Below are 14,667 nucleotides of genomic sequence, written 5' to 3'. Positions count from 1 at the left end.
AAATTTGTTCGCACGCTCTGAGAACCGAAAACCGAAAACGGAAAAGTGCCAGGGAAACACAATTGGAAAATCACCGCACAGCGACGTGCGGACCAAATAGTGGGGCTCCCAAGGGGGCGGCTTTTGTAGCACTCAGGGGGGCGTGGCAGAACTGGCGCCAGCTAACCAAAAACTTTCTACGTTTGTCGCGTGGCCCATTCAGCTGCGGTTTTCATGTGCAGTTGCAACACTTTTCCACATGCATTCAGCTGTCTCCCTGTCGCGGATTCTCCCCATCGCAGATGGAGGGCTCCATGCTGCTCATGGCCTGGCTGCAATCAGCCTTTGCAAATTATTTTCTGCTGCCTCGGTTCCCACCCTCATGACATAATTAAGCATTTTTTGCTTGCCCCACGGCTCGACTCGCTTTTGGCCCAAAAGGCATCCCAGCCAAATGCGTTCCGAGTGACAAGAAGACAGAAGACAGCATACCATACCGCATCGTCGTCTGACTCGCTGACATTTCTCCGAGCTTCGTTTTCTTTCTTGTTTTTGTTTTTGTATCATAGTTTTCGGAAGATCTCCTGCAGCGGGAAATTATTAGTGTTGCTTTCAGATGCAGATGCAGATGCATTTGCAGATGCAGTGAAATCTTGGCCATCGCCAAGTATCTTCTACTGCTCGCAGCGTCTTTGTCGCTGTTTTCTTGTCGTCGTAGGCTTGGCTGGCTTATTGTTTTATTTGTGGCTTAGTTTAATTCCATTTTCGCTGTGGCTGCTTCTTGTTATTGCCGCAGTTGTAATTTGAGCTGCCATTTCTATTATTTACTTGCAGTTTCTGGCTCACTTCGGTGTGAACTGTTGGCGTTGCAGGGTTTCCCTTTGGTGGCTATAAAAATATACGACCACCCACCGCACGACGGGTAGATACAATGTGCAGGAAAAACTGCACACTTGACTAAGAAATTATTAATCAGAGATGAATTCGCGAGTCATATTAAATCAATAAAGATTGAGATTCACTGAGAGTCACTGAGGTAATAATAAAACAAAAATAGGAAAATGGTTGTCTTGAATGTTATGCGCTGCCAGGAAAACCATAAATGTTATAAAGTTGCTATTTAAGTTTATTTGAGCTGCCAAAATGATTTTGAATTTCCACGCCGGATCCAAATAAGTTCTATAATAAGAAACCAAACCTTTCTGCATTCAATAAATGAATTATTAACAATGTATTCCGAAATAGTGCCATAGTGCTTCCCTCCATCCATTTGCAGTCTTTTCTTGCAATACTCCAGTTGAATGTAAATCGCATTCTATTAATTATGCAGTTCTGTTCCGATTGCACTTAACACTTTCAAGATTGAAGACTTCTCGTAACGGTTCTTCAACTCATTTCCCACAACATAAATGTCATTCTCATTGTTCTCATAAAACAGAAATTATATGTAATTCATATCCACCATTCACATGCGGCCCGAACGCTTTAGCACTTGTTGACTAGCAGCAATTTACCCATTCATTCTTGGCTTCGAGTTTAGCCATCGTCTAGAGCATTAAGCTCAGGCGGTCATTCCAAGTAACACAAACGAATTAAGTTTTAATTAGAACATTGCCACACACTCACTACTCCAGCGACACTTGGGTTCCCAACTCGGGTTATTGAGTTCACGGTGGGGCGGTCTCGGTCGCGGTCGCGTTTGGAGATTTACTAACTTGGTTTCTGGCTGGTGGAAGGTGCAGGAGCAGGTTACCGATATGGGTCAGTACGGGAGTAGATGGATGAGGTGGTGGTTAAGTGGGTCAGCTGTCAGACATTGCATAAACCAATTGACAGGTTGCCGCATGGAGATGAAAGCCTTAAAAACAAATCGATTTCCTTGCACATTATTCGCCAGCGCCTGAGGAAAGCTGTCGCACCAGCATTTAAATTCGAAATTTGGGTTATTTAACGGTCTGCAAACGAGCCAAACAAGTTGCATGCGAGGGGGGAAGGGGCAAACGAGCAAACGAGCAAACGAAAGACTTAGGCGACAAACTGCGTCCAGCACTTGATTTACGCAAACCAACACATTAGCACTCAGGCAGAGAGATTGAGAGCTGCAGACACACGCATTAGCCGGGAGATTTATGAACACATCCCGCCAACTTAAGCAGCCTTAAAAAGGCCATAACGGCTTTTGGCCACTGGTAACTTGCCTTGCACTTGTCCCGTTTTCGCAGCTTGGCCTATTGCGATTAGCCCAAAAACCGCTAAGGGCATAGCCCACACACATATGACTGCCATATCCTAACTGGGCTTCTTTCGCGAAGTTTTCTCCGAACTTTTGAACTTTTCCTTGGATTGTCTCACTATCCACCTATCACTATCCACACGCTCGCATCGCGCTTGCAACCGAACCAACCGACAACGCTAACACCTCGCGACCAACTGAAGCTATCTTCCCAACTGCAGGCCGAAAGGCGAGCGCGATGAGACTAGTTTTTCACACACAAGAAAACGAGAAAAGCCACGACAAGTGGCTGAGGAAAAGCGCTTCTAGTGAAATGGGGCAGGGGTACTGACTACTTACTACTGACTACTGCCAACTGAGTACTGGATCTGCGTATCCTTGGCTCTGTGTAGACGCGCTCAGAAACCGTTGCTAGTAGCGCTACTATGTACTATTATTTGTAACTTCAGTGCGTTGCGTGTTGGATGAAAGACAAAAGGCGGGCCCAGTGGATGAATGAAAGCCAGCCAGAAAGCGAGAAACAAGGAAGGAAGGTCCAATAGCTCAAGAGCCAGTCGTAAAAGTATAAACAACAAAAGTGATTAACATAAAGCATAAACATGCAGTTCGCTGGGGCCGGGCGCCCTAGGCACTTTTGATGGTGATGATGCCCCCTGATGGAGACGGAGACGGAGATGGAGATGGTGATGTTGGTGTTGACCAAGGTGCCGCAATGGAAAGCCAGAGTGAGCAAGTCAAAAATCAGACAATATAGACAATATGGCGATAATCCGCCGTGGATCCAATATGAATCGAATGGGAACCGCTGCAGTTGCAATAAAGGCCTCTTAACGGTTCTATCTTATATCTAAAAGTTTCAGCTGATGCGCTGCTGCCAAGAACAAAAGAACCAAGGGAGCGCCCATGGGTAGTGGAGAAATGCTAACGAGCCCGCCGCAAAGAAATGCCGAAGAAGACACAGAGGCTGAAAGACTGGAAGACTGAAAGACCGAGCAGCGTTTGCATTATGCGGTTTAATAGCTTTACATAACACCTGAGTGGAGACGAAGTCGGAGCAAAAGCACCAGCTGCGACTGACCGTCGGCCCACAGCAACCTACGCAAGCCCATGCACTGGCAAAAAAAAAGTTGCCTAGGAGTGGTGAACAATATGTAATCAATTTAAGCTTGTGAAGCGCTGAATGTGTGGCGATCGTCGGCATTCTTAGAGAACTATTAAAAAGTGCATAAAGTGTTTACTACAAATAGTAATAGATAACTGTTAAGAGAAGTCGCTTTAAGTGTGCAAATAAAACGAGGTGATATTAAACAGATTAGAGTAATTGCTCTTAAGACTGAGTAGACTATCTCTGGCAGTGCATCGAAGGCGTCGTGAAGAGCCAAACCGATCGAGTCAGCGGCTTGGAAAATTGGCGCGTGCGAATGCTCCTGGCTTCTGGGCTCGCTGGTGGTTAGCCACAGCTCTGCGAGGGGAGAATCAATGCTAATCAGCGAGGGCTGGTCGAGAAGTCGGCGAGTGAAAGCAGGAAGACAGACGTTGAGTACGTCGATATGCTAATCGTTCAACTGCCTGCCATATCCATCACCATATCAGATTACACATCAGTCACTGGATTCGCAGTGAGGCGAGCAGCAAATTGGGCATGCATCGTTGGGTTGAAGGGATTTCCAAACATGAGAAATTAAATTGAACATTTGCATTTAACATTCCTTCTTTTCCTTTTAAGCCGCTGCCTTACAATACACACGTTACGCAACTTTCTGTTTTCGGCCCAAGCCAATGGCAATTAATGATCAATTATAGACATCATAATCTGCAGTTTGGTGGCGGAGATAAACGATTTCGTGTTTTTCGACTGCAAATCTATTTCAACTAGTTTTTGGGCTTTGCTGGCTCCCACTTTCATTTCCAGTTTACGCAATGGCTACTCGGGTGACAAAGGCATTTCACAAATATCATATCAAAATTCACAAATGCGGCTGATCGCGCAAGCAAAAGCGACGAAAATGTATTGAATGGAGTTTATGTCCATCAATCTTTGTCCGATAAAATCAAGATTACACCGAGAGCTTAGTCAAGACCACCGGCTCTACTTAAATTTATTATTCATTTATTTATTGATTGTTTAACGTATGAAAATGGCAACAAAATAGTCCACACGCAACTTCAACAAATTTCGGCGCTTTGATTTATTTTGTCTTTGATTCGTGCTATTGCCAAAACTACAAAAGATAATGTAATTTATGCATTTAATGTTAATATCCATGTGGACAAAAGACACATTTCAAACTGCGCGCTTAAAATTCGTGCCCAGTGCTGCTCTTCCGTTGCGTTGGCTGTTTTTGGAACTACGAAAGCGCCACCTAGCGAAATAAAAGTTACTTCCAGAAACCGCCGCATGTTCCATCGTTGCCTTTTGGCGCCACTCTCAAGTACACTGAGAAATCTAATAAAAAAAATCATTTATATATGTTATATAAATCAAATAAATTTAAAACTCTTTAAAATGAGAAAAATAAATTAATTGTTTCTATTCGACAAGCAATTAAGGTATACAAGCGTATAAAATTACATAACATATGCTATAGGAACTGTAGATGAGCAGCAAAGTGATGTCCCAGAACTTCGTTCTCAGATCTCGCCATGATGTATGTTCTCAAAGCTGGTCTGCAGGATAACCACAATGAAGTTCATGGCATACGAGACCAAGAAGAGCCAGAACGAGTTGTCCAAGATGAAAACGCCCAAAATGCGAAACTTGGCAGTGCCGGTGGGCGAGAGCAAGGGAAACGGAGTCGAAGCTATGGCCTGGGAAGATTTCAACGAAATTAGTCCCCTTACATTTTATTGGACCAACCCACCTGCTCCTGGGTCAATCCTTCGGGCACGTATTCCAGTTGCAAGCAGGTTGTTCTCAACCTAGCTGACTTCACCTGGCAGAAGTGAGCGGCTAAAATGACTGCAAACAGTTGGATGGCCAGGACGAGGCAGTTGTTGGATATGGTCAGGGGAACGCCGTGCAGCGACACGTAGTAGGACATGAATGCGTAGATGTTGACCATGATGTTGACGAAGCTGCCGATGACCAGCAGGAATATGCCCAGCTGAAAGACCTTCACGAATCTGCGGGTGAGTCTCAGCCAGCTGGCTTCCTTCTTCAAAAGCCCAGCCAGGTTGGGCTGCTCGCGTTCCAAGTGGGAGTAGCTCTCTAGCATCAGAAGTGTTCCGCCGAATATTCCGTTGCCATAGACACTGGCCACGTGCTGAAAGTAGAGCTGCACTCCATAGGCCACCAGTTGGGCCCAGGGCAGACGAGCACCTGCTCCTTTGAGGAAGGGCACGCTGCACAGGATGTCGTAGAGGGAAAGCAGCAGCTTTAGCCAGAGGAACCAAGTGGACCACCAGCTCAGCCTTCGCCGGCGATGCAATCTGGCCAAGTCATTCACCAAACTGGCCAACTCCCGGCGATGCAAAAGGTGGCTGGCCAACAGCGCTAGGGCAATGCAGACATCGCCCGTCATGGTGGCCAGAGCTATTGTCTTGAAGGCCGTCGAGTGGCGCACATTAGTGGCCTCGTACATGGCGGCGCTTTTCCACAGCACAAAGGGGGCCACCGCTGTGAGTAGGAGCAATCTGAGGAGCGCCATCAAGGTCAGCCATCGCTGGCACCTGGCGCCCATTGGCCCACCAGTTCCACCCATCCGAAACGGGGCCAAGGCCAGAATCTGCCAAAATCTCAGCAGCAAACAGAGACCGCAGACATGCGGCAATCGCGACATTTTCCGGGCAACTGACCCCCGGCAACGCGACTTGCGACTTCAATCTATTTACTTGTCAGCGTCAGCCAGTAAACAGTTCGCTATCGCAGCCCCAAAGGCACTAAGCCAATTCCAGATAAGTGCCATCGATATGTATTTCTATTAACAAATGGCAAACATTACGATTAAACGAAAGAGTTGTGGTGTCCCTCGCTCCTGACCCGCCGACTGACTCACAGTCACCATCACAATCCGATGGGATTGTCGCTGAGCGACAATTCCGTGACCGGAGCTCAGGTCTTGGGCTTAACACGCAGCTGGAATGTTTTGGTCAGCGTGGACATGAAGTTGGGCATTTCCTTCATCTGGTTGAGGGCCTCGTTCTTCGTATTCGACTGGTACTCGTAGGCCACCTTGCGGTTCACGGCGGTCAGCAGGCGGAGCAGCTCGGCGCCCTCCGGCGTCCCAGCTTCGTTGGCGGCGGCCTGGTCGAGGACGCGGCACAGGCTCTGGATGAACCAGGAGCCGTCGTCGACGTTCCGGAATGAGAAGAATTCTGAACGGGGGAGGAGGAGAGATGATGTAATCAGGAAATACTTGGCATTGTTATAAAGGTATAGAAATGATTCGTTTGTATACATTAAGGTTAATTTGCCAACTATTTCTCTCAGTTGGAAACAGAACAAGTATCTTCCGCAATATCGAGTTAATTTGAGTTTTAAGTATGCCCTCTCATTTCTTGAAAGGAACACAATCATTCTGAATCCCTTTCAACCGCGAATAAAACCCCAAATTGATTGACGCTAAAAGCTCTCTAAGCACGGACGAGTTTCCATTAATTGTGAAACTAAAAACGATAAAAACTGGGCCCACACTCACTGTCGAAGGTGGAATAGAAGACGAGCATGTCCGCCGTGCTGGGAATGGCGTAGGTGATGGGCTGGGCGGCGGCCGCGGGTTCCGGGACCAGTTCCCTGGTCATCACCGCGAAGCTGGAGAACTCGACGGCCTTCTCCAGGTTGGCTCCGCGGCAGGCCTGGATGAAGAAGAGCTTGGGCTTGTTCTTGAGCGTCTTGCAGTTGTCGCCGAGGAAGGGGTTCCACAGGCGCTCCACAGGATACGACATGTCCTTCGCGTAGACCTTTCCCTCAGTGCCGTGCGACATCACCGCCAGCACAAAGCAGTCGTTTTGGCTGTGATCCTCGCGAGCAACTGAAATGAGGTAAATTCACATGCTTAGTAGAGTAGATAATGCCTTCAAAACTTTCTCTGTAAAGAATATTTTACAAATGGATAAATGCACAATACAACCTTATGAAACGTTTGTCATTTCCTCAAAACAAAGAATAGTTTTTCGCTGCCTTTAGATTGATCAAAAAACCGATTACCGCCTTTATCTCATAATTGTTGCACTCGTAAAAATAGTGACTTTGTTTTGATAATGATAAGATATACATATATACATATGTGTTTGGAATATGTCGCCAGTGTCGATGGACAAGATTCGGTGAAGCTAGAATTTAATAACTATCACAGCAAATGTTATAGTTGCATACTAAATGTTTTCTTTTTGTTTAACACTTGTGAGGGAGTAAATCTATTTTCCTACTCATAGAGCAATGCATTAACCCCAATTAAAAAAATTAACTACATTCCGTTGGTACTTCCCAGTGCTACAGCATGGGAACTCGTGGAGAACTCACCCTCTTTGAGCTTGTCGTTGATCTCGGAGAAGGTGAGGTCGTCGAAGGTGCGCACATCGAATCCGAACCCCTGCAGCGTGGCCTCCATGTCATCGCGGTCCCGCTCCGTGCCCACCCGCTGCTTCTGCCCCTTGACGTCCTTGTGGTTGAGGATCAGCGCGATGCCCGCCCGCGCGCAGTTCTCGTATGTGTCCTCGTTGGTGGGGCGCGAGATGATGATCCGCTTGAGGTCCAGCTCCGAGGTGGGCGTCTTGGCGATCTGGGTGGCATCCGCCTTGTCCTTCTTGTGCTTGTTCTTCTGCCCGAAGAGCGAGAAGTCGGTGTCGTCCATCTCTGACCGTCCGTGCGCCGCGGCAACCTGTGACTAAGCGCGATTAGAAGTTTCCACCTATCAAGCGGAAAAAGCTCCCACTCCCGCTTATCTAATCAATGCAGCCGCCTTATCAGCCCGAACTTGCTGGGGTGGCTTCTTCTCTCGCTCTCCACTCTCCGCTCGCCGCTCTCCGCGGCATTTTTGGGGCTCTGGCCCAACGTTGATTAGCCTGCTCGAGGGGAAGTTACGTTTATTGGTAGCGAAATACAATTCCCTTTGCCATTGCACCAGACCATTTCAGACAATTTGATTTCCCCGACGGGTCACGCCCACAAAAGGGGGCGCTCGCCGGGGAAATTGGCAACTTCCGGCGAAAGTGTCGCTGCTACTGGGGATTTCTTAATGTGCTTTCGATAAAATTCAAATGCGCAAAAACTCAATGGGCGGCAAACTCTGCAAACTGTGCAAACACGCAATTCCAATTCAAATTTTCACGCACACAAAGTAACGGAAACCGGAAATGAGTATGGCGTCCTGAAGTCGAAGGAGTGCCTTACATCATGTACCGCACTGTACCGCAGACTGAGGGAAAGTGCTGTACTGTGGTTCATAAAAGAGATTTATGCTCTGCAATGGTTTATAAGAGAGAGCTGAAACTTGTGGCGCATAACAACAAGTGCGGCTAATTAATAAAGCGGCTCCCACGACCCCCGATTGGATGCCAATTATAATTGATATGTAATTACAATTAGCGACATCCATATTTCTGTCCGCTGAAGAGCTGAAAAGCAGTGGGCGGGGAACGGGGAGCGGGAAAGTTGTTTAGCCGGCTTCCCAGAGCCAGAACAATCGCTGCATTCTCGAGGGGCCTTGGCCACCGACAGCAGCCGTTGCCCCTCCAGTGACTCCAAATCCGCTCTTATCTCGCAGCTCCGAAGGTGCGGAGAAAGGAGAGATGGCGGAGAAGGGAGGGACTTATTGAGTCCAACTGGGAGTGCGACTCACTGGCTGCACTTGCTGAATTCCCGAGATGAAGTGATTTATCAGACGCACTTTTTGGAATAACAATGCCGCGTTTCACCTGCAATTTATATTTATGGGTTCCCTGTTTCTTATCTTTTAAGGCTGTCGGTTCTCGTGCATGAAGACACCGAAAAGGGTTTAAAGTCCTCAATTACTTTCAATTCAATCTTTTTATAACAGAAATATTAAAGTACCTCACAGAATTATGATATTTATATTAATTACAAAAACTATATAGAACCAACCTTTATTTTTAAAATATTTGCATGTGCATATAGAAACCTTACCATTTAATTAAACTTTTGTAGTAATTAAGCAATTCTAACAATAATTACATAATAATGAGGTGATTTCCGTGAGTGCAGTGTACTTACTCCCACCGGTTGATCGTGTTTTCTTTGCAGCTTTCTCCGTCATTCGTGCTGACGTTTCACCTTGCAATAATAATTATTTGCAACAAATTCAGTAGTAATTTCACGGATTGACAAATTTCTTCTCTAATTGGCTTAATCAATTGGTGCAATTCGGTTTCCAATTAGACATATAACACACCTAAAAAACAGTTCCTTAAAACTCTTACTTCTAGTCTGCTCTCTTAAGTTCGTTTCGAACTCGGTGAGCCAAGCAAACTGTTTGGTTATTATAAGTATTATTATTATAAGCGGGGTGCATTAAATCTCATTTAGGAATGTGTGAGCGCTTTGTATGCAAAGAGGTTGACAAACAAAAAACAACAACAAATTAGGGTGGCTGGTCCGCAGGACAAAAGAAAACAAAAACCTTTTTTTCGGGGCTGCTTCCAAAAGCAGACCACCACACACACACATAGTATAGTGTATATGTATAGTACATGTGTAAATGTACAATGCGAAACGAAAACGAAATCAAATCAAAAGCAGAAAACCAACAGGCCGTCGAAAGGAACAAAAACACAGAAAAAAATGCTCTGCTAGCTTTTGGGCGAATGCCCTCGCAAAGCGCATAAAAAATAGATTAACGGGCTGGGAGAAGTAAAAAAAAGAACTAAAAAACATTGAAATTCTGACGTCGTCGCAGACTAAGCCTCTGCAGCCAAAAAATAAGAGCAGCATAAAAAACCATAACAACAAGTTGGGACGCCAAAAGTTGGGTGCTACGCGTAGCTACGGTTATTGGGATGCCGGGTACTTGGATTTCATGAGGCTTTATGTCAAAAACACGGCGCATTTGGGTACCATAATATTCAATTAATTTTTTTAAGTGGATTCCTTTGCACCTGTGTGCTGATGGTTTGGCTTCAAAAACATTGAATACCTTTCAGGCTGTTTATGTAATTACACGGATTTGGAGTTTCGAAGTACAATATTATCCTAAATTAATTAGAACTTCTTTCCATCCATCCAACCAGTTCTTATCAGGGATACTACCCCTTTTTTTCTCAATAAATGTTGGAATATATAATGTTCTATTATTTGAATATTATTATTTGCATATACTCGTAACATCGATCCTTTGAACTTCTCAGGACCCTTCAAATCCGAAGGTCACGATCTATATTTTCGCTTTTACATGGATTGGTGCGAGTTAAGACCTAAGAAAGAGAAGTCTCTAATTGGATTAGCTTATGTGTGATAAAAAAGTGTTGTTTAATGGGATTAAACACCTTTGAAAGGTGTTCGCGATGTACCTTTTCCACTTATATACCCTGAAACCCAAGGTATACCGACATTAAGTTGGCAACCAACCAGCTGGCAGGGTAAAAGCCGCCACGATTGCTGCTTCTTTTTTGCGCCCTGCAAATGAAGTTGCAGTGGACATCTAATGAACCCGCAACTGAATGCGACGCAGGCCCTTAAATTGCTAGCACACCTGAAATATTCAAGATACTTTATGGGCATGCCGCAGCTGGGCCAGAGGCACGCCAGTCATGCCGCAGGATGCTGCTGCCGCTGCTGCTGCTGCCCCATCCTCCGTGCTGCGTGGAGGTGCAAATGCTGTGCCAGAAACATTCATTTATGAGCGGGCTAAGGTTGCGCTTTTGGCTGCTATCCCTCGACCCTTTTCCATTCGGGGGACTCCCCTGGGGCACCTTTTGGCCATATTCCCCGGGGGCTGCTAGCCCGGTTTATGAACTTCAGCTGAGCAATTATGAAATATTCAAGCTTTTGCAGCTTTAAGATAAGATTGGGTGGCATTTGATGGGTGACTTATTCTCCTCGTTTTCGGGGCGCCCTTTGATGTTCTTGCTTTTGTCTTGGAAGGGGAGAAAGGTGGGCTGGGAGGGTTGGGGTGGTGGCAAAAATGCGGGAGACAGGCAAACACAAACATTAATTGTAACTCTAACTGTAAATGGTGTGAAATGAGCGCGTGAGTGTGAGTGAGTGAGTGAGTGAATGGCTGAATGACGGCATGAATGGATTCTTAGGAGCGGCTTGAGCGGCTTGAGCGGCTTGAACGAATGAATGAATGACTCTCGAGTGGAGCTGGCGGTGGCAGTGATGCTCTCGGCTCTTTCAGCGCTGAAAATTGCGTTAAGTGGATGTCATCGTTGGCCAGCGACAATTTTGATGAACTCAACAAAAACACTTGACAGCAGAGCCGAAGATTTCGGAACTGGGGAGCAGGCCATGCAATAAACGAAATTATGACGCTAAATTGAACACTAAACGCCCAGTGAGCCGAGCCGGGGAGAGGGATCTGTAGTAGAGTCAAAGAATAGTCCAGGAAAATGTATCAGTAGTTGGGGGCATGAAGGGGTTGGACTGGACCGGACTGGAATGGGATGGGATGGGATGGGATGGAAGCGAGATGGGGCAGATGATGCTTTCAAAAGCATCAGCACAGCATCCACTCCGCTTCGAACCGTCCACATTTAACGCGCGAATGAACAGCAATCAGCCGAAATGGGGGATTCAGCGGAAAAGGGGGCGGGTGAAGGGACTGGTGGGCATGGCACTGGCTCTGGTTCTGGACCTGGACCGACCGGGAATCGGATGGGCAGTCGGACTATTGCTGGCGTGCCAGCCGCCAGTCCGGAGGGTTCATTCAACAATAAAAGTCATGATAGACATGGCAATACGGAAATGCTATTTTTGGGGCTGCCGCTTTCGCTGCCACTGTCGTTGCCATTGCCGCCTTCACACGGGAATGGTCCACGTCCGCCCTGCGAGCGGAAGGTGAGAATTAAGAAATTAGCGTACACCCAGTATCCACTATCCAGTACCCTCTAACCATTACCCATTACCCATTACCCATTAGCCAGTCGGATGCCCCATCCATCCATCCACCCATCCATCGAGTGGCGAGTTGGAGCTGCCGGCTGGGAGCCGATGGAGCTGCTCGTAAATTGCCCGCCGCCGCTCACTTTAACTTAATTATATAATTTGTGAGACATCAGCGCTAAAAAAGGGAGACAGGCAGACCAGCCAAAAAGGAAACATGACAAAGTTCGTTAGATTCAAAACGCAGAATTTGATATGCCCTTAAAAAATATACTATATGTATATGTTTGTTGTTTAATATTCAAAATAGAAAATTTATAGCCTAGAAAGGTAGTTTAGTTATACAGAACAAGTTTCAGGAAAAACTTTAGGAAAGCATTCAGTTTCCTTATGTTACTATTAACTACTTGTTTCTTGTTATTTAGTTAATTCGAATTTATCATCATTTACACCTTCTTCTTCATTGCTTCTATTCGGCAGCAAATTTGCTTGTACCGGTTTGAAAAGTAGTTCAGGGTAACGATAAACACCGTCTTCAGAAGCTAAGATGTTTAAAGTATTCTTTATGCAAGTAGTCAAACAAATATGAAATAATACCTGGAAAATCAGGTTTTGAAATGAGCACAACCTCATTGAAAGCACAAAACTTATTTGGCCATTATTCTAATATTCCCGGCTTGAAACGGATAAAGAAAGGCCACAAAAACTCATTTGCAAAGTAAAGATACCTTTGCTGGTGTGGAGGGTATACGAATTACGAGTAAGCGGGCTCTGCGGGTTTCTGCGGTGCACTGCAAATTAAATGAGCTGAATGCATTTAAGCCCAAATCAGCGCAAGCCGTCGGCTTAGTGACGACGACAAACTGTGTCTTAAGTGAGTCAGCAGGCATCCCGACTCAGCCGACTCAGGACGAAGCCCGCCGACTCATGGTAATGGGCGTTGCTGGAAAAAAGTAAATAATCCTTTAACCACAAAGCAATTATGCAACGGCAGCGACCACGTCGACGGAAGGCGACATCTTGTCAGCCAGTGAAAAATTACCAACCAATGACGGCGACGGCAGATGCATGCAGACGGAAAGAGGAGACGGATTTGGACGTGGACGAGGGCGAGGACGAGGGCGAGGACGAGAAGTGGAGGGAAAGGATGGCTGGTGGAAGCCCACAGGTTGCAGGCAACAAATTACTTAAATGCCAAGCCGAAAAGTCTGCGCAAAAGCTTATGTGGAAATTTAAATTGGCGAGGGACGCGGACGGGTGCAGACGGGTGACGGCGGAAACTCCGTTGGAAACTCTTTCCCTTTGCGGTTACCTTGCACTTTTGGCCGCAACGAACTGGTGGCACATACGAGGCAGGATGAGATATGAGACAACATTTTATGGACCAGCCAGTTCATTCAGTTCCCATTAAAATGTACAACATTGAAGTCATTTTAATTCTCAAAGTACGCACATCTTTAATTTTCTATCACTTATTAATGATTGAAAAGGAAACTATTGTAAATGTATTATTTTTATGTAATGGTGGAAAACCTCTTTAGAGCTCTTTTCGGGGTGGAATCATATATTTAATCTAACGGATCAAAGCGGTCAGCTTGATTCCGGGATTATCAATACTTTGAGTCTTCGGACTTATGGGCAGATTATCTCTGCCCGATGGGTAATGCATGTTTCGGACTTTAAACGATTCTTGAGAAATTTGTTTGAAAGAACAGAATAATCGGCAGAAAAGGTAACTGTTTGCGATCTAAGCAGAATGCTAGAATTCACAGCCCCTCTGAATCTATTTCAGTGTGCAGCAGAAGCCAGCTAGATTTATCGACCATTCATCTAACTTATCACATCTCATTCACCTCCATGTACTCTCTGTCCCTATGCCATTTCCCACGATGTGGGGCCTTTTCCAGCTCAGGTTGCATTCTCATTGGCAACTCGTGCGCCTTCAGTGCAGAAGTTAAGCGCTTTCCTGTGCCTTCAGAGCCAGATCAGAGCGCAATTGATGGGCAACAGCTCAGAGCCTTTAACCCGCCTTAGCCGCAACATGACAATGCCACACAGAGAATGAAATGGGCAAAACCAGAGGAGCAGACTCGGAGAGACGGAGACGGAGACGGAAAAGTAGACGGAGACGGAGACGGAGGTGAAGACCAAGAACCCCTGGTCCCCTGGCGAATGTCCAGCTGTGTCTGTTTACATAGCCACAGCTCTTTAGCAACCCGTCTGGACATCGGACCTCGTTTTATGTTCTCCTCGTCCGGGTTTGTGCTTCAATTTGCGCCTCAGACGAGCGGGTGGAGGCGGTGGTGGCCCTGCGGGCTTGGCCAGTCCGTTGGACGACCTTTCGACGGGGTCGCGGATTTACATTTGTTGCTTCTCTCGGCGCCAACTCATTCATAAAAACGCACGCAAAGTCAAGCGTTGCAAGTTGAAGGTTGCCCCGCCTGTGGTTTCCCCTCCT

At 46.2% G+C, this 14,667-nt stretch overlaps 2 protein-coding genes across 2 annotated transcripts; both read right to left on the bottom strand.

The window, feature by feature from the left end:
* Positions 1–4,843: 4,843 nt before the first annotated feature.
* LOC122620487 (putative gustatory receptor 89a) lies at positions 4,844–6,047 on the bottom strand. Its single transcript, XM_043797971.1, has 2 exons — positions 5,074–6,047; positions 4,844–5,020 (listed from the first exon to the last, which is right to left on the bottom strand). The coding sequence occupies exons 1-2, from the start codon at positions 5,989–5,991 to the stop codon at positions 4,844–4,846; spliced, it is 1,095 nt and encodes a 364-aa protein (XP_043653906.1). The 5' UTR covers positions 5,992–6,047.
* Positions 6,048–6,107: 60 nt separating this feature from the next.
* LOC122620488 (caspase-3) lies at positions 6,108–8,028 on the bottom strand. Its single transcript, XM_043797972.1, has 3 exons — positions 7,674–8,028; positions 6,850–7,182; positions 6,108–6,526 (listed from the first exon to the last, which is right to left on the bottom strand). The coding sequence occupies exons 1-3, from the start codon at positions 8,002–8,004 to the stop codon at positions 6,264–6,266; spliced, it is 927 nt and encodes a 308-aa protein (XP_043653907.1). The 5' UTR covers positions 8,005–8,028; the 3' UTR covers positions 6,108–6,263.
* Between the last annotated feature and the right edge of the window lie 6,639 nt (positions 8,029–14,667).

The sequence above is a fragment of the Drosophila teissieri genome, chromosome 3R, assembly GCF_016746235.2.
Source record: "Drosophila teissieri strain GT53w chromosome 3R, Prin_Dtei_1.1, whole genome shotgun sequence".
NCBI lineage: Eukaryota > Metazoa > Arthropoda > Insecta > Diptera > Drosophilidae > Drosophila > Drosophila teissieri.
This window is presented reverse-complemented; position numbering and strand designations above follow the sequence as displayed.

What these genes read in the sequence shown, in the direction of transcription:
- LOC122620487 (XM_043797971.1), bottom strand. Translation starts at nt 5,991, where the DNA reads ATGTCGCGATTGCCGCATGTCTGCGGTCTCTGTTTGCTGCTGAGATTT. An exon ending in AAGGATTGACCCAGGAGCAG is followed by an intron (nt 5,021 to 5,073) that starts GTGGGTTGGTCC and finishes AAATCTTCCCAG; the next exon opens with GCCATAGCTTCGACTCCGTT.
- LOC122620488 (XM_043797972.1), bottom strand. Translation starts at nt 8,004, where the DNA reads ATGGACGACACCGACTTCTCGCTCTTCGGGCAGAAGAACAAGCACAAG. An exon ending in CAACGACAAGCTCAAAGAGG is followed by an intron (nt 7,183 to 7,673) that starts GTGAGTTCTCCA and finishes ACCTCATTTCAG; the next exon opens with TTGCTCGCGAGGATCACAGC. An exon ending in CTTCTATTCCACCTTCGACA is followed by an intron (nt 6,527 to 6,849) that starts GTGAGTGTGGGC and finishes TCCCCCGTTCAG; the next exon opens with AATTCTTCTCATTCCGGAAC.